The 20,412-nt window shown below is 39.1% G+C and overlaps 1 protein-coding gene across 1 annotated transcript in view; it reads left to right on the forward strand.

The window, feature by feature from the left end:
* Positions 1-20,412, forward strand: part of TTLL7 (tubulin tyrosine ligase like 7) — a 174,862-nt gene that overhangs the window by 80,739 nt on the left and 73,711 nt on the right. The window contains exons 11-13 of the mRNA XM_056123661.1: positions 8,982-9,129; positions 9,214-9,287; positions 10,544-10,679. Coding sequence (XP_055979636.1) covers positions 8,982-9,129; positions 9,214-9,287; positions 10,544-10,679 — 358 coding nt within the window. The remainder of the gene's footprint in view (positions 1-8,981; positions 9,130-9,213; positions 9,288-10,543; positions 10,680-20,412) is intronic.

The raw sequence follows: 20,412 nt of genomic DNA on the forward strand, positions 1-20,412 counted from the left end.
ACATATTTACACATACTGATTATTTTCTTCACATATAATGCTCTTAACATATTTTTAATACAGTTACAGTGTAGAGTTATTTGATATGGAGTATGAGGTTAGGTTGTAGAGTATTTTAGGAAATCCTCTAGATTATCTTCTTCCTTAATATACAAGAAGAAACTAAAGCAGAAATATAATTTAGGAAGGGGGCAAAAATAACCCAGATATGCATTTCTTTTTTATCTACGGTATAATATAATCTAGGTAAACAGAAAATTGAGGCCATTGTTAAATCAGTGCTTTCCTAGCCTGTTGTCTATTGGTGGACAGTTAGGCAGGCTGTGTCCATGTCTTGGCTGTTCCGAGCAATGCTGCAGTGAGTTTGGGACTGCCAATGTCTTTTGAGTTTCTGATTTCAACCATAGAGCATAGACTCAGACGTGGGATTGCTGGATCAATGACTTATTTTTCTACCTTATACAAAAAGGAAAATTTTCTAATTATGATAGCATGGGTGAACCTCAAATATGCCAAGTGAATTATGTAAAAAAAAAGACTTATTTTAAGTTGAGGTATACACAGTTTAAAAAGAATTTTACAGTCAAAACTGAGAAAGATAATGGCATTTAAGTGTGGTTGTAGGTGGAATGTACGTTTTGAAATGGTGTGAAATTGTATACCTTAAAACTATATCTCAAAATAGTTATAATAAGAGTGGTGAACTAAGGGAGACTTGGCATTCATCCTCCTTATTATTTTTTTCTCTTTGGGTCACACCTGGTGAAGTACAGGGGTTACTCCTTTAGTTACACACATTGGCTCTGCACTCAAGAACTACTCCTGGAGGCGCTCAGGGGACTATCTGGGATGCTGTGAATTGAACCCGGGTCGGCGGCATGCAAGCAAATGTCCTGCCTGCTGTGCTATTGCTCCCGCCCCCTTCCTTGTTTTCATTAGTGGTGTGTAAGAGAACATGACACGGTTCTTAGCATCTAGATAATATGCTTGGGGACTGGTTGGTTAGTGTAGGGGTTAAGGTGTTTGTCTTATATATTGTTGATGGTTTGAGTGCAACTGGGATAAGTATAGAGTGTGATGTAATCCCTGATCATGGCCAGCATGCCCACTCCCTCACCAAATGCCTGATTCCTGCCTCTAATAGACCCTATAGACATTATGCTAAAGGTTAGGTGGCAAGCATGTACTTCAGTCTTTTGACCTATCTCACTGCCTCTAATCAACATTTTTAAAGGGCATTTATTGCATTAGAATAAACAGAAATGAGAGATAAAAAATAGTTGTTATTAAAAAGGAAATTATGTGTTCACAGATAAATGCAGTACAACAATAACCATCCAAACCTAGTGTCTATCTTGCTGAGCTTTGCTAGTTAACGCCAAAACATTAATATAAAAATCAGGATAGAAAACTGGGAGTTATCTTTAACTTCTTCCTTTATAATGAATCATCTAAATCTTATCAAGTGTGTCACTAGTAATACAATACTATTTACTTTTAGAGTATCCTCTCCAAGTCTGACTTTTTTTTTTTAATTTTTGGGTCACACCCGGGAATGACAGGGGTTGTTCCTGGATCTGCACTCAGGAATTACTCCTGACGGTGCTCGGGGGACAATATGGGGTGCTAGGAATCGAACCCGGGTCAGCCCTGTGCAAGGCAAACACCCTACCTACTGTACTGTCGCTCCAGCCATGACAATTTTTTATTTCTTTTCTGGATGAGTTTTGTTTTCCTTCCTTGTCTCAGCTGTAATCTCCACCCTATTTTGCACCTTCCATTTTATGGCTTCAAAAATCATCAAGTACATTGTGTGCCCATAATTTATTGCAATAAGTATAGGGAATTCAAAGTCTCTTTCAATTCATAGATTTCTGACTTTGTGTAACTTCTTGGATAATGCCACTTATTGAGATAAAGATTTTAGGTGAGAATCAGACTTAGAGGAATTAATGGGGGATTGTAGAGAGAGATAATCAGTTTTAAGCATGCTAATTTCTGTGGGCTTTGAGACAGTTGGCAGAATTGTTAAATGAGAAATTTGAAACTCAGGAAATTTGAAGCTCAGGAGGCCAAGATATCTATTTGACTGACATGCAGATATTGATTGCTGTTCAGTATAATGGATGTGAGCACACAGGTGGAGTGTATGATATATTGAGAAGTAAAGAGGGGTAGGGCCAGAACCCCCAGGGATGCCAACATTTGAAGAGATATTTATAACTTCTGATATCATGATCATTTTTTTTCCACATCATTAGTTGAATTTTAGGCTCCAGCACATTGACTACAAGGCTCTTTTCCATCTTTAGATGATATAAAAGACATTTTATGTTCAGCCCTTCCATCTCTTTCAAACGTAATCGTTTTTTGTTCTCTTTTTTCTGTCCGAGAATCAATTTGATTTCTCTGTGAACCTTAGTGCTGTTTCACAAGATCATGTTTTTGCATCTGTTCTCATCTGAATGTTCTTTTGGGATGAGAATGAAACTTAATAGGGGAATTATGTTTTACATGTGAAACCTTAACTTTTATTCCCAGTGTAAAAGTAAGGAAGTGGCGGGGGGAAGGGAGAAGTCTTTCAGCTTTGTTGTGTCATTCTGATTCTTTACATGTTAGATGTTTCTAAAATATGTAGTAGAGTGGTATTCAGTTCATTCTATGGTTGTGAGTCATCACCTCCATTGGTTTCCAGAACTATTACAAAACTGATACATTGTACTCATCCCCAGGACAGCTCTCCCCCATGCCCCAACCCCGAGCAGCCATGGTTTCTCTACTATCTTTTTATTTCTGTTAACTTGGCTACTTTTGGGACCTCATGTAAGGGGAAGCAGAGAACAATTTGACTTAACATAAATGTTTTATTTGGGTTCTGATTTTGGGGATCACCTAGCAATGCTCATGGCTTTCTCCTGATCCTGTGTTGAGGGATTACTTCTGGCAGTATTCAGGGACAATTTGTGGTTTTGTGGATCAAACCAACCTTGACCACATGCAACCCAAGTGGCCATACCTCCTGCATTATCTCTCTTGCCTATTAACATGATGTTTTTAAGGTTTAGACATATCGCATCGATGTTAGTATTTTCTTCCTTAAGTTGAAGGTTGAGTAACATTCCACTGTATGCCTTTCACTCTTTAAAAAAAAATTAAGGTAAAGGTAAAGGCCCTCCTGTTGTTCATCGATTTGCTCGAGCGGGCCCAGTAACATCTCCATTGGAGACTTTGTTGTTACTGTGTTTGGCATATTGAATACATCACGGGCGGCTTGCCAGGCTCTGCCATGCGGGCGAGATTTTTTGGCTTTTCAGGTCACACCCTGAGATGCTCAGGGGTTACTTCTAGCTCTGCACTCAGGTATTACTGCTGGTGGTGATCAGGGGACCATATGGGATGCCGGGGATTAAACCCAAATTGGCCACATGCAAGGCAAACGCCCTACCCACTGTACTATTGCTCTGGGATCCCTTACACTCTCACTTTTTTTCTGAACTCATTCTTCAGTACCTTGCTTTTCAGTTCTTTGCAGAGGCATAATGATCCACTTTTTTCTGTTATGCTTTGCTCTCAGTTTTAAAATAGCATCATTGTACTCTGTGTATTTGTTTACCTGTTATTGTACACTATGTATTGTTTACATGCCAGTGTCTATGACCTGTGGACAGTGGAGGCTGTGGGCATGTGAAGACAATGCTCTTATCAGTTCATCTTTGTGTCCTCAGGGCAAATCAGTGAAGAGCTTATCTTTGGATATAAAATATAAAATAAAAATTTGGGTTTAAAGGATAAAGGAAAGACCATTCATTCAAATATAAATATTGGCAGAAAGATAAGGAAATGAGACAAAGCACAGAATATTCATGGAACTTCTGGTGATTCTGTATGATGGGAGCATAGTAGCAAATGAGGGAAGAGATTAGCTAATCCTTTGGATAGAATCACAGGATGATGAGGGATGGGAAGGATTGTAGAAAGAGATCCAGAGTTCCTTAGGTCATTGTGTGGGCATGACAGAATGGAAAAATGTGATTAAAATGCCAGGAAATCTTTTAATCTCTATTAAAGTTTTATTCTGGTCTCTGAGGTATCAGACCACTGGAGCACTGTCCTCCTGTTGTTCATCGATTTGCTCGAGTGGGCCTAGTAACGTCTCCATGGTGAGGCTTGTTGTTTCTGTGTTTGGATTATTGCAAGAAACACTCGGTGTCTTGCCGGGCTCTCCGAGAGGGGCGGAGGAATCGAACTCAAGTCGGCCGCATCGGCCGCATGCAAGTTAAATGACCTACCACTATGCTATCACTCCAGAGGTATCAGACCAGAAAAAAAAATCAATGATAAAATTGCCAGCTTATATTAATAGAAATATTTTCTAGATGACAGTTTTCTGAAAGTCTGAAACATGGGAACATTGAATCCCTTGACAAACGTGGCTCTTACTCTCCCTCTCTCTTTCTCTCTTTCTTTCTCTCTCTCTGTGTCTCTTTCTTTCTTCCTTCCTTCCTTCCTTCCTTCCTTCCTTCCTTTCTTTCTTTCTTTCTTTCTTTCTTTCTTTCTTTCTTTCTTTCTTTCTTTCTTTCTTCTTTCTCTTTCTTTTTTTTTCTTTTTGGGTCACACCCGGCAATGCATAGGGGTTACTCCTGGCTCTGCACTCAGGAATTACTCCTCGTGGTGCTCAGGGAAACATATGGGATACTGGAAATCAAACCTGGGTCAGTCGTGTGCAAGGCAAATGCCCTACCCACTGTGCTTTCGCTCCAGCCCCTCTCCCTTTTTCTTTTTTTCCTTTTTTTAATGTTTTTTATTTTTTTGTTGATTCACCGTGAGAACAGTAACAAAGCCTTTCAGTTCAAGTCTCAGTGATCAATGATCAAACACCCGTCCCTTCACCAATGCACATTTTCCAGCACCAAGAACTCCAGTATACCCCTCCCCCCCCACCAACCCCCTGCCTGTGTGGCAGATTTCCACTTTACTCTCTCTCTACGTTGATAACATTCAATATTATGACAAAAGACCCACCATTGTTATTTGGAATTTTCCCCAACATTCAGACCTGCCACAAAGACGTCATTAGAAAATTTGTTTTCTATTGTTGATTATGAAGAGCATAAGATGTTGTGTGGCCACAATAGCAGCCACGCGAATTTGAATTTCTGATATTTTAGTAATAAACCTAGAGGGATTACTGCCAGAAGCCCCTGGGTTCCGAGATTGGTATGTATACCTCTGGGTTCATGGTCGGTCAGAAGCCGGAGGCGTTTGAGTGTGGCAGCCTGGAGCATTGTCATGGCGGGGAGCAGGGCCAATTCCACCCACCATCCCATGAAGCCCCACGTGCCTCATCAATGCAGTCTCATACCTGGCTGTTCATTAGGCTCTAAAAGATGCAGGCCAAGATGAGTGCAATTTTTCTGTGTCTATCCCGCTCTTTCTGACTCAGTACCCAAAAGAAGAGAGAGAGAATAAGGGGGAATACCCTGCCACAGAGGCAGGGTGGGACGGGGGGGGGTGGGGGGTGGGGGGGATGCTGGAACCCGTGGTGGTGGAGGATGGGCACTGGTGGAAGGATGGGTACTTGATCATTGTATAACTGAAACCCAAGCACCAAAATTTATAAGTCTATAACTGTACCTCATGGTGTTTCACTAATAAAAAAATTAAAAAAAATAAAATAAAGGTATTGATTCAAAAAAAAAAAAGATGCAGGCCACCGTGTCGCCACCACAGAGGGGGATAGGCGGAGAGACAGACACCCTTCCTCTCCCAGGGCGGCATAGCACCATAGTTAAATACAAAGTCCAGATGTATTTCCGTTGGGCATTATCTTTTGCTCAGATTTTCCCACCACCATTCAAGCCTGATTTTCAGGGAGAAATGCTAGATTATTTATTTCCATTGATCACTTTGCATATCAAGAAATGTTGCACTGCCGCTTAAGCTGCGTAAGTTCAGAAAAAAGTCCTGGTACCCACATGCCAGATCCATGCTTGTAAAAGCTCATGGTCACCGGGATTCCATCTGAGGAAGGCGGGGAGACAGCATTTGCCCCATCTGGGACCTCCTGGTGATATTGGCTCTGTTTGGGGCCCAGAGCATTCTCCGGGAGCTGTGGGGTCCTGCAGCTGGTTTTCTTCTTTGCTGCTGTGTGCTGTAAGATGGCACTGTGAGTGAGTTGTGGGCGTGACTTCCGGAATCAGAGGTTGCCTGGGAGCCAGGGGCGGCCTCATTGCAGTTCGGAAAAAAGTCCTGGTACCCGCATGCCAGAGCCATGTTTGTAGAAGCTCATGGTCACTGGGATTCCATCTGAGGAAGGTGTCTCCCTTTTTCTTAATGTGCCGAATTTCTGTGTGTGCTTGTTCCTGTGAATCTTCTTTGTGCATGTTAAGAGCTGTTTATGGTCAGTATCCTTGTCTGTGTCCTGTTTGCCGTGACATGCTGGTACATAGGTTCATTGATTTCTCAGTAATCTCTTTTTGGCATTGTCGACCATTCTTTCATTCTTTTCCACTTCAGTGTCATTACTTTTTCTTTACTTCCTCTACCTAATTTTTACCTAATAAAAATTAGGCTTAATCTTTGTTTCTTTGTGTTCTTTTTTGTATTTTCTTCTCTTTTCTACTCTTTTTCTCTTTTCTTTCAATGGAACAGTATATAGTCATGATTGTTACAAATAAAATGGAATATAAAAAGTAAAATTAAATTAATAGGCATCAAACTATACCCTATTCCTTTTTCCTTAGAGGAAGCTCAGCTAGAACTTTGGAAAAATTCTTCTCCTTCATTTCCCTCTCCTGTGGTTTCTCCTTCATTTCCCTCTTGTGATGACTTGGGGTAGCTCAAGCTTTGGGGATTGTCTCTACATCCCAGGAGTTATACACTTCAACTGGGATGCTTGTGCACAATTTGCATTACTTGTCTAAGGTCACAACATGCTCTGTTGTGGTGCTCACCTTGAGCTGCATCCCCAGCTGTGATGCTTGCATACACTTCATGAAGGTGTGTCCTGGATTGTACACCTGTTGTGATGCTGAGGATCACAAATAGGACTGCTGCTGGGATCAGATTGTGGAATAGTGTTGATTCAACACCTCATGCCTTCAGGGCAGGCACCTCACCACTGAATGATTCCTGTATGCTGGGAAGGTGATGATTTTTAAAGATCGTCATTAAAATCAGAATAGTGCCACTTAAGTTTATCCCTTTTTGTTTCTTTTTTATTAATTAATCACCAATGGTGTTCATTCCTTCTCTAAAATAATCCGTAAACTCCTCTCTCTTCTCTAATTCTTTTGGTGCCTTCCTTGTGTAGTCCTTTGCGTTCATACTCGCTGATGAAATGACATCTGATTTAGTGTGTTTGGATTACCCTAGCACTACAGCCTGAGAGTGTATAACAAAGTAATTTATTTCTTACATTGGTGTTTGGAAATCCAAGAAGATTATGTCTGCCTGTTTGGGTGAGGTTCCTAGCCTGGATAGTAGTTTTCTTGTGTTCTCACATAGTTTAAATGGTCATGGAGCTATTTGAAACCTCTTTCAGAAAACACCAATCCCTTTGAGGAAGTTTTAACGTTCCATCCTGTGATCTAATCACCTCCCACAGGCACCACTGAGCAACACCATCATTTTTGGGATTAGCATTTCAACATTCACATATTCAGACCATTGCACTGTTTTAACTTCCTGCTTCATTTTTATTAATCCCTTCTAAGCTACTGTGTATTCCAAGGAGATAATCTATGCTCATAAAACATGCCCATTGTCATTCAAATTTTACCACCTCTCTGTTGACTATAGTCATATTTGACTTGTTTCTTGCTTCATAATTACTATTATACTAACACCCTGCAAAAATCTGAAAGTGTTTATTCCCTTTTCAAAGTATTTCTTTTACTCTGTCTATCTGTAGAACTCTTACACCTGAGATCTAAATCTTGTCACAAGAGAGACTAAATAAGTTTTCTAACATTCCTGCAAGTTCTATGAGTGAGAGTTGTGAAGTGAAAGAATATTAATCTAAAATCTTGTTCCATAGTTTCCAGGTAGTAAATGGGATTAGATGAAAAATTAAGCTCCTCTCTTAACAAGGAGTTGAGCAATAGTCTCCTTGTACATGTCCCTTTGGTTTATACCCCTATGTGGACCCCAATAGACTGTTAGTAGAAGACACGGAAACCTGAGTTCAAGGAGAAGAGCTTTTTCATTTTCTAAAACTTAAAGCAGAATTGTGTGTGCCAGGTCTAATTTACTGAAATCTACCCCATTTCTGTCAGACCCTTTTGGGAGGTGTGAAGAGTGGAAGTTAGAGGGAAATGAGAAGAGAACCAGATGCATGGAAGGAGAAGAGAGAGAAGAGAGGTTCAACTGAAATCAGGATCCTAATAATAACTCTCCTAAGAATGTAAAATAGTTTTATTTACATTTTCGTGACTGGGCAGAATTAGAATTACCAGGCAGATGCTTTCATAGAATGATGGTTAGATTAGGATTTCTGTAAGGATTGACAACATACAAAAGGAGGGGTCAGTATAAAAATATTTCACCATAAATAGAATCAATGAAGGCGGAGAAAAGAATTAACAGTTATTAAGGACCTATGACTGTTACTGCAGGTTAATCTTTCTATAAGCTCTAGGAAGGAAACATTATTGTTACCATTTAATAGATGGGGACACTTATTCAGTAATAGCTTGACCTAAAAGTATACCCCTAATAAACTGTGATGATGAAAAATAAAACTAGGTTTGACCTGCTCTCAAAACTTATATTATTTCCATTTTATCTTGTTACCTCAGAACCTATTTATTACATAGAGATCCATATCTAATTGACTGATTAGACAGATACTATGTATAAAAATATATAAACTTATTAAGCATTGATTCCCATCTCCTTTTCCTTCTTTCTGCTTATTCCCCTCACAGGTATAAGATCAGGAGTTTTGAATCCTAGAATTCGTTTTTTATTTTATATTTTAGGACCAGTGATAAAAGGAAAAACTTGGCCAAACAAAAAGCAGAAGCTCAAAAGAGGCTGTATGGTAAAAATTCAGTGAGAAAGCTCCTACCAGGTTCCTCAGATTGGGAACAACAGAGACACCAGTTGGAAAGAAGGAAAGAAGAGTTGGTATGAAATTTTAACATTGCACCCACAGTCCGAGTTGCATAATTTATTTGTCACATTTTACATGTAAAATTTCTTCATTTCTAGAAAGAAAGACTTGCTCAAGTACGAAAGCAGGTCTCAAAAGAAGAACATGAAAATCGACATATGGGGAATTATAGGTAATTATACTTCCATTTTTTTTTTAACAGATTGAAGAAGTGGAGAAGTGGAGTGTCAAAATAAGGATTCCATCTTTTTTTTTTGAGCCTTTTAGGTTTATTTGACCATCTTTTCATTCACTTTGAGAAAGTGAACTTTCTTTAAACTTTACAGAAAGAAAAGATAACTAGTACATAGATGCTTTAAGTTTAGGAGAGCTTTTGCTGACCTTTTTAGAGTGATTGTGGTTTTTAAAACTAGATACTAACTTGTGGTCTTATTTACCTTTACAGTGGTTTTTGAGAAAACTTAAGTTTTTGGGTTTCAAGTATTTTTTCTATCAATTCAAAGTAGTTGTACTTTGCTCTAAAGTCAAATATATTGGGACCCAGAACATAACGAGGCCTTAGGTTAGAGACAATAGTGAGTATTGTGGATGCTCTGAATGGGAGCTCCAGAGTGTCACTGTTGACAGTGTAAAAGGGGGGCTCTCTGCTCCCTGTGATTTTGGAAAGACTGCTTCTCCAAATTCTTTTTTTCCCTTTTTTGGGTCACACCTGGCAATGCACAGGGGTTACTCCTGGCTTTGCACTCAGGAATTACTCCTGGCAGTGCTCGGGGACCATGTGGGATGCTGGGAATCGAATCCAGGTCGGCCGCATGCAACACAAATGCTTTACCTGCTGTACTATCACTCTATCCCCCACTTCTTCCAATTCTTGACAAGGGCTTGAGACTAAAGAGATTCTTTCCTTACTAGTAGTATTTTTTCCTTTTTCTTTTCTTTCTTTTTTTTTTTTTTTCTTAACACAATAGTAGTTGTGAGAAACATATTTCTCTCACCCTACCTATTTCCAATGATCTTAACTGGAGAGGCAAATTCATTACTTTTAAAGATATCATCAGGCTTAATTTTTATATTATTACATACTTCAGTGATCACACTATGCCCAACATTTCCAAATCATTCCCCGTCACTTGAAACCTCTTCCATAAAATTTTATATTTTACAATTTCCTGATTGCATTTCTTTCCCAATCAACTTCCCCTAACCAAGCCTTACTCAGTGTTTTCTGAAACTTCATTGTTTAATTGTTATTCTTCAGACTTTGGGTAACAAATGCACATCTGTGAAATTTATCATAATTATAATTAATCTTTATTTCTAGCACTTAGTAAAGTGACTGGCACTAAGTATGTAGAGATTATCAGTGACAGTTGATTTAACTCATGTCCTGTTAGTTTTATTAGACAAATTGTTTTGTTTTTATTTTAGACGAATTTATCCTCCTGAAGATAAAACACTGCTTGCAAAGTATGAAAATTTGCTGGCTGTTGCCTTTCAGACCTTCCTTTCAGGAAGAGCGTCTTCATTCCAGCGGGAGATGAATAATCCTTTGAAAAGGATGAAGGTAAATAAGCAGCTATTTATAAATAGATAAAAAATGAAGCCTTAGACATAAGTCTAAGATGCCTTAGACATAAGTCCATGGGCTAAGCATATGTTAATACATGTAGGAAGCCCACCTTGGATTCCTCGGCACTGCATGGATTTCCAAGTTACTCCCAGCAGCAGGTAGAGCTCAGAGTAGGTCCTGAGCACTGCAAAGTGTGGCTCCAACCCCTTCCCTTCACCCAAGAAAGAGAAACCATGAAATATGTCCTTCAGAACAACTCACCTAGTCCCACATGTAAAAATATTTTAGTTTTAAGATGCATTTTCTTATCTTTTTAATAGCTGGGACCATTTTGTTATTAAGTAATTTTATAAATGAAATATCTCATGGGGCAAATTAGACAGGAGAGAATGTTTTTGTTTGTTTTTGCTCTGGGGCCATGCTCAGCAGTGCTCAGGGGCTGTTCCTGGTTTTCTGTTGAGCAGTGACTCCTGATGATACTCAGAGAGTCATAGGGGGTGCCAGGGATTGAACTGGGGTCAACCACATGCAAGGCAAGTGCTTTATCCACATTATTTCTTTGGTCCTTCAGTAGAGAATGTGGATTTTCATATTGTCATATTAATCTATTATAATAAAAATATCATTTCAGAGATGTATATATGTAACTGAATTTAAAAAATACATTGAATTAGCCTAGTGTTTTGTGATGCTCTTGTTATTTGGACTGTAACATTATTTTTTTTCTTTTATATACTGTGTAGTTAGAACATCTGGACAGCTAAGAGGTTTTTCAACATGGTTTCTCTACATGATTTCTCAGCGTTGTGATTATATATAGTGAGTGAGTGTGTGTGTGTGTGTGTGTGTGTGTGTGTGTGTGTGTGTGTATGTCACTTACCCTGGGGTCACACTTTATCTAAGTTTTTTTTTCTTCTTTTTGGTGGGAGTGGCTTTTAAGTAGTGATCAGGAGCAGTTTTTGACAGACTAGGCCATAAGTTCAGTGCAAACTCTCCAGGAGCAATGGTACTTGGGCTTTGCAGTACTACTGGTACTGGGTATTTGCTGGGCCACAATGCTGGGGGCTCTTGGGCTTGTAATGCTTGAGACTACATGGTGTTGACATTGAAACTGGATCTGGCACATGCTAGGCATGTGTCCTAACCACTGTACTATCTCCTGGCCCCTTCATCAGATATCTTAGAATGGTAATTTGTGTTAACGTAAGTGAACATTTCAAGAAGACAAGCCCAGTATGTAAATGCTGGTCCAGTCCTTGAATCATGCTTGCTAATGTCTTACTGGACATAGAAGTTTATGTAGACTATTTAAACTTTGTATTATTGATTATCTCCATAAGGTGATAGTCCAGTGTCTTAAATTCCTTGTTAGAGAGCATGATTTAAAAGTCCTAACAGGGACCAGAGAGATACTACAGAGAATAAGGCACTTGCTTTATATGGGTCTGACTTGGATTGATCAACACCACATATGGTTCTCTGTGCACATCCAGGAATGGACTGTGAGCCCAGAGCCAGGAGTTAGCACTGGGAGTACCCAGATGTATCCCGTTCCCACCCCTATTATAAAAAAAAAAGTCAATTACAATAAAAGCTGTTGTGGAGAGGATTTCTTTTTATTTATTTCTTTTTCTTTTTGGGTCACACCCGGTGATGCTCAGGGGTTACTCCTGGCTCATGTGCTCAGGAATTATTCCTGGCAATGCTCGGGGGACTATATAGGATGCTGCAAATCAAACCCAGGTTGGCCAAGTGCAAGACAAACGCCCCACCTGCTCTGCTATGGATACAGCCCCAAGAGGTTTTTTTTTCCTTTTTCTTTATGCTGTTGTTTTTGCTGTAGTTCCCACTTATATTCTACAACAGAAGGATCAGAAGATATAAAGCCACTCTCAAGCTGACTTGACCACAGGAGAAAAAACCTGATCTTTTACTTCAGTTTTTCCTGTTTTACATATGCAGGTGTTTCTACCATTAGGCTTATGATTTGTTGCCATTTTATTTTTCTTGACACAAATCTTGAAATCTTTTGTTTTTTTTTTCCTTTGCCTACTCTGTAATATTATTTTTCTCTCCTGTAAATATCAGATCTTTCTTTCTACTTCTCATTACTCCTTCTCATACCTCCATTTCTTTTTCCTGCTTTTTGAAACACAAAGATACATTACATTAAATTCTAACTTCTACCTGTGTTGATTTTATAATCTTAGACTAAAGTATTGGATGACTAGTTTCTTAATTACTAAAATGGTAGTATTAAAACTAAACTTGAAGGGTTGTTTGTGAAAATAAAATCAAGGTTGATGAAAACCTGTAAGTTCTTAGCACCTAATTATTAGGATTAAAATCGAATTCCTTTCTTCCTTTTATTATTGAAAATCCAGTTTAAATGGCACTATTTCACCTGTCATATTTGACCTGCTTGATCTGCAAGCCTGTTATTTAAAAAAAATTAAAATACTTTTATTGATTAAAATTCTGTAATTTACAATGCTATTTATGTTTCTCATGCACATAATTCCAACACCTCAACCACTACCAGTGTACCCACCTCCCTCCTCCAAGGATCCCAACACCTTTTGCTTTCTTTCTTTTTTTTTTCAATTGAATCACTATGAGCAACACTTACAAAGCTGCATTCATGTTGTAGTTTCAGTCATAAAATGATCGAACACCCATCCCTCCACCAGTGCACATTTTCCAACACCATTGTCCCAGTATTGGTGTCCCAGTCCCCCGCTCCCCATCCTAACTCTCCTCGTCTGTATGGCAGACAGCTTTCCCCACACTCTCTCTCTACTTTTGGGCATTATGGATTGCAGTACAGATACTGAGAGGCTATCACATTTGATCCTTTATCTACTTTCAGCACACATCTCCCATCCCAATCTATCCCTCCAAACATCATTGACTTAGTGATCCCTTCTTTATTCCAGCTGCCTTCTCCCCCAGCTCATGAGATAGGCTTCCAGCCATGAAGCAGTATTCCTGGATCCTGTGTCTACTGTCCTTGGGTATCAGTCTCATATTATGTTATTTTATATTCCACAAATGAGTGCAGTCATTCTATGTCTGTCCCTATTTTTCTGACTCATTTCACTTAGCATGATACTCTCCATGGCCATCCATTTATAAGAAAATTTCATGACTTCATCTTTCCTAATAGCTGCATAGTATTCCATTTTGTAGATGTACCAAAGTTTCTTTAACCAGTTGTTTCCAGAATCTGGAAACAACTAGCACTCGAGTTGTTTCCAAATTCTGGCTATTGTGAACAGTGTTGCAATGAACATAGAGGGGTACAGGTCATGGTGTGTGTGTGTGTGTGTGTGTGTGTGTGTGTGTGTGTGTGTAATTTCTACTGTGCTTTTTTGCACCCTCAGGATACCACTTCTGGGAATATACCCCTCTCTTTCAACTCTTTCCCCCAACCTCCTCCAATTCAGTTGTGTGGGTCAGGGCACCCATTGTGTTGTCTTTGGCCCTTTGTTGCTACCTTGTTGTGTAGAGTTAAATTCCAAAATAAAAGATCATTTTGTATCTACCACTTTCTTTCTAATTAGTCATTCAGCATTAGTTCCACAAAAGTTGTTGCAAGTTGCATTATTTTGTTCATCTTAGAGCTACATAGTTTGTGTGTATGTGTGTGTGTGTGTATGTGTGTGTGTGTGTATGAATAAAAAAGCACAACTTTTGGATCCATAGTTGAGCATTTGGGTTGTTTCCATTACTGGCTATTACACTAAAGAGTGACAGTGAACATAGCCATGCATATATTCTTTTGAATTAATGATTTTGTGTTTGGGGATACATGCCAAGAAGTGGTATTTGTTAGCATATTCTTAAAAAATATCACATTATCTTCATTACTTCTGCTTTGTAGTGTTGATGTCATAATGCAAGTTGTCCAATTTCTTCTTTATCAGATTTTTTTGGCTTTTCAGACTTTTAAATTTCCATATAAATTTTAGAGTTGACTTGAGACTTAGTTAAAATAAAGTTTTCTGGAAATTTAATTGATATAAGGAACTAAAGTCTGGAAAATTAATAATAATGAGTGTACTGATATGTATGGCACACATTTTTGTGTGTCAGCAAAGGTAAATATAATTGCTAGTATAATTTTATAAATGTTTCCTTTTTCTGTTGTCAGTGTAAGCTTGATTACTTTTGTATAATGTGACTATATCGTGTGTGTGTGTGTGTGTGTGTGGTGCTGAGGCATACACTTTACTTTTGAGCAACCTATTTCAGTCTTATAATGATATTAATATATTATATTTTTATTAACTGCCAGTTCAACTTATTTTCTGATTTTTATTTTTGTTGTTTCAAAGTTTTTGCTTCATTTCCATCTATTTAAAATATGAAAGTTTTGTTTTTGCTGAGAATTTTTGGTCTAACTCTTTAGAAATATGTCTTAGTTTCAGTCCTAGAAACTGAGTTAAACCTTACTTTCTCTCAATTTGATGTTTATTTTAGTGAATGATCTAAGTCTTCTTAAAAATAATGAATATGCTACAGTTACTGGTTGTAGGATTTTATGCATTTCACTGAAGTTAATATGGCTTCTATTTATTCAAACCTTCTATATATTTTTGGATTGTTTTAGCCCACTTATTCTAATAATTATTGATAGATAACTCTTAAAACTTCTAAATGAAATCATGGATCTAGTGCTGTTCATTTTTATTTTACATTCTTTAAATGTAAAATAAATGTGGCCGTGTGACATCTTATTATCTCATTCTTACTTTGGACAAACTGGCAGGCTATTGAATGTAACCTGCCCACACAGCAGAGTCTGGCAAACTCCCCGTGGCGTACCCGATATGCCAAATACCAGTAACAATGAGGGGTCTCATTCCCCTAACCCTGAAAGAACCTTGAATATGGCACTTTTTAAAAAATCTCAGGGCTAGGACGAAGGAGACGTTACTGGGGCCTGCTCGGGGCAATCGATGAATAACAGGATGGTTGTGATCGTGATCGTGATTCTTTAAAGTTATGACAGTGTCTTCCTCATGAATTCATTATTATGGAATTCTAGTATTTCTCTTGGGTGATATTCTTTATCTTAAAGTTTACTTTGTGTGATTGACCTAGTCACATTAGTTTCTACATTATGATTTGAGTTTGACTATCATATCTTATCTCTCTCCATCTATTTCTAACTTTTCTGTATCCTAATAATTTATATATTATGGTAAATATTATATAATTATGTCATTTTTTAAAACAGTCCTTCACATTATCATCATTATCTCCTCAGTCATTGTAGTTTTGTTAGCAATATATGTGTGTGCGAGTGTGTGTGTGTATTTTTTAATGTTGGAGCACTGTTATTTATTCAGCCATTGATTAAGCTGATTGAATTGGGCATGAACTCCACATACCCATCCCTTCACCAGTGCACATTTTCCACCACCAAGGACCCCAGTATACCCCTCTCCCACCCCCCACCCTGCCTGTGTGGCAGATTTGCACTTTACTCTCTCTACATTGATCACGTTCAATATTACAATAGAAGACCCAATATTATTATTTGGGATTTTCCCCAACGTTCAGACCTGCCAAAAAGACATCATTAGATAATTTGTTTTCTATTGCTGATTACAAAGAGCATATGATGTCATGTGGCCACAATATCCGCCACGCAATTTTGGATTTATGATATTTTAGTAATAAGCCTAGAGGGATTACTGCCGAAAGCCCCTGGGTTCTGAGATTGACTTGTGTGTTTCTGGGATCATGGTTGTTCAGGAGCCGGAGGAGGTGTTCATGGGTGGCAACCCAGGGCCTTGTCAGGGCAGGGAGCACGGCCGGTACCACCCCCCCCCCCCCAATCCCACTAGACCCCATGTGCCTCATCAATGCAGTCTCATACCTGGCTGTCCATTAGGCTCTAAAAGATGGAGGCCACCATGCTGCCACCGCAAGGGGAGAAAGGTGAAGGGACAAACACCCTTCCCCTCCCAAGTTGACATAGCACCGTAGTTAAATGCACAGTCCAGATGCATTTCGGTTGGGCATTATATTTTGCTCAGATTTTCCCACCACCATTCAAGCCTGCCTTCCAGGGACAGATGCTAGATCATTTACTTTCCGTTTCTCACTTTGATGTGGTTTCGAAGAATAATCGTGGTACCCATATACCGGAGCCATGATTGTAGAAGCTCATGGTTGCTGGGATTCCATCTGGAGAAAGCGAGGAGACAGCACCTGTCCCATCTGGGATGTCCCAGAGATATCAGCTCAGTATGGGGCCCAGAGAATTCTCCCTCATTTAATCTCTTGGTAAGATTGGTCCCAAGTTGTTGGGGTCCAGCCAAAGGCAAAGCAGCAATTTTGGGGTATCAGGAAGCCTGAAGACACCATCAGGCTGCTGATGCACTTGCCCCACAGGTACAGGTTGACCTGTTGGTGGCACCGTACCCCGTTTTCTTAGCAATATTCAATTCACTGATTTGTCATTGTATTTTGTTTTGCGTGTTCATAAATTTTGTATCCTGAAATTACATACTTGGTAAAATCATCTAACACTTATCATTTTTCTTCCGATAAATTTTGCTTTGAATAATTTCAATGAGCTCCTTCCATTTTCTTTGAATAGGAAATAGAATCTATATTTTTCTCCTTTTTTAAATTAACTTTTTTATTGAACCACTGTGAATAGACTATTACAAAGCTTTTCATGATTAGATTTCAGTCATACAGTATTCTCACACCCATCCCTCTCTACCAGTGTACATTTCCCAGCACCAGTGTCCCCAGTTTCCCTCCCATCATCTCCTACCCCCACACCTGCCTTTATGGCAGAAGCTTTTCTCTCTCTCTCTCCCTCTCCCTCCCTCTCTCTCTCCCTCCCTCCCTCTCTCTCTCTCTCTCTCTACCCCCTCATCTTTTATCTATTTCTTATAGCCAGATAATATTTTTCTGTGTAACCTGTGTCATATCTTTTTTTTATACAACACTCCTTTGATGGGTACATTGGTGTTATTTCCTTACTTTAGTTATAGAAAATAATGTTGCAAAATGATTGGGATGTATGTAATGTTGAAGGTTATCTAGACTGTGCTTAGGGTCTTTGGGACGCCCTGGTAGTTCTCAGACAGCCAAGCTGGTACTTTTGTAAAAGGTGCTGAGGGTACATTGCTGCCCTGGCTTTGCAGTGCTGGAGACTAGTTGGGTCACCCTAATAGTGCTTAGGGGTCTTTAGGGTGACACCTAGCAATAGTGGGGGACCATGTGGTGACAGATTTAACGGGGTTTGGCTGCATGCAGGGCATGTACCTAAGCCCCTGCACCTGTCTCTGGCCCTGTGATATAACTTTTCAATTTTAACATCTCTTTATTCTTTGCATGATGGGGTATCTCTGGATTCCTTAGGAAACTTTATAACATGTTCCAAAATAGTCACACTAGTTTATATTCGTAGAGTAGTGTGTGTTATATAGTTTATTCATTTCATACAATTACTAATATGGTCTGATCTCTTAGTTTTTGTTGTCTAATTCTTCCTTCTGCTAATGAATTCTTCACTTGCTTCTCCTTTTTTTTCTTTTAGGAAAATCAGCATATAAAACTTTAACTACTTTATTGCTTCTATTGACTTTTAGTTATATTTGTAGCATAATACTGAAGTTTTACAAAGTAAGTTGCAATATGTATCCTTAAATTATAGTAGTTTACCTTGGAATAGGTTACCACTTTGCAGACCAAGTAAGCTTTAGTTTAATTTAGTGCCTCCCTTCAACTTTTGTGCTGTAATCATGCTTTTACCTATGTTAAAAACTTTTAAAATATAATATTTTAGCAAAGCAGTGAACTTTAATAGTTTTCTAAATAGTCTTTCATGTTACCTACATATTTATCTTTTCTTGTGTTCTTCATTCCATCATGCAGATTCAGACTTCTGGCAGAACCATCTTCTCTCAGTTTGAAGAAACTGTTTTAGTAGTCCTTAAAGCATGAGTGCAGTGGTGATGAATTCTCTGCTATTATTATTTTATTAAAAAAATTATTGCTCTGAAATTGTGTTTTATTTTTCCTTTATTTAAAAATAGTAGGTTGGGGGCTTGAGCGACAGCACAGCGGGTAGGGCATTTGCCTTGCATGAGGTTGACCCAGGTTCGATTCCCAGCATCCCATATGGTCCCACGAGCACTGCCAGGAGTAATTCCTGAGTGCATGAGCCAGGAGTAACCCCTGTGCAACGCTGGGTGTGACATCAAAAGCAAAAAAAAAAAAAAAAAAAAAAAAAAAGTAGTAGTTTGGTAGGCTGAAGAGAAGTCAAGGACAAATGCCTTGCTTGAGTCCAATCTGTGGGACCCCCTTTCCCTTTTTCTACCTCCTAGCACCATTTGGTGTAGCCCCATGACTCCAAAACCACTGGCTATAGCATTGAACCATCCAGTTAATTGAATATCACCATACGTGGTCCCCAGGCCTCCTGAGCACTGCTTGTGAGTCCATCCCCTCCCCAAAATACAAGCCAGTTGTAATTTGGGTATAACTTTTTTTCATTCTCACCTTCTGCATTTCAGCATTTTCAGTGGTGTTAATGTACTCTTAGTCTTGTTTTTTAATTTTTATTCAGAATTCAACCCTATTTTCTTTTAATTTTTGACAATTTGATTTTGATGTGTCAGTTTATCTTTCTGCATTTACCTTGCATGTAGTTTTTTTCAATTTTCCAAAGCTGTGCTTATTATCCTTCATTGAGTTTTGAAAATTCTTCATTATTTCTTCAGGTATTTTTGCTATATATTATATTGTATACTGTCTCCTTATTTGAGATTGAAAGTTGTTACATACTGTCTCCTTACAAGATTCAGGTTACACATGTAATTGAGCTATGTCCCATATGCCTCTGATGCCCTGTATCCCTTTTCATTTTTTCTTCTTTCTATGCTTCATTTTGATTATTTTATTTGGTATATTTTTGCCATGGCCAATCTTCCACTAAGCCTATATAATCACGGCTTCACTGTATCGCTCTATCACTGTTCATAGATTTACTCAAGTGGGTGCCAGTAACATCTCCTTTTGTCCCAGCCCTGAGATTTTAGCACCCTCTCCTTACTCGTCTTTCCAAGTGCTGCCGTATTGGAGACTCTTTCAGGGTCAGGGGAATGAGACCTGTTATTGTTACTGTTTTTGGCATATCAGCTATGCCAAGGGTAGCTTACCAGGCTCTGCCATGCAGGTGGGATACTCTTGGTAGCTTGACGGTCTCTCTGAGAGGTGTATATATATATATATATATATATATATATGTTTTTTTTCCTCTATGATTTGTTGCCTACTGTCCTGACCCCATCAAATATGGTGTGGTAATTATGGAAAATAGGTAGGGAGTATCTTAAAAATATGTTCACTCATATATGAGGCTCGGCCCGAGTGTGTGAAAAGTCACCTGGAGTGTGGCAGTGGTTGGGTAGTGGAGGTTGGCTGCCAGGGCTGGGTCTCTTGGGGTGGGGAGGGTTCTTATCCGTCCCCCTCTGGGGTGCTCCGAGTGAGAACAGCCTGGCGCGGAGTCTGGTGGCATGATTACGGGGGCCTCATTTTATGCTCCATTCTGGGAGAAGCATTTCTGGAGGGTAGCCAATGAGGAGATTATCTGGCACCGGCAGGAGGTGGCTTGTAGGTGTGACCCCTGGGTTGCCAGAGACTGGGGAAGCAGGCAGAGGATCTCTGCTCCCGGGTCCCGTTGAGTCCAGAGTCC

This window comes from Sorex fumeus, unplaced genomic scaffold, assembly GCF_029834395.1.
Source record: "Sorex fumeus unplaced genomic scaffold, SorFum_2.1 ptg000047l, whole genome shotgun sequence".
NCBI classification, from domain to species: Eukaryota; Metazoa; Chordata; class Mammalia; order Eulipotyphla; family Soricidae; genus Sorex; species Sorex fumeus.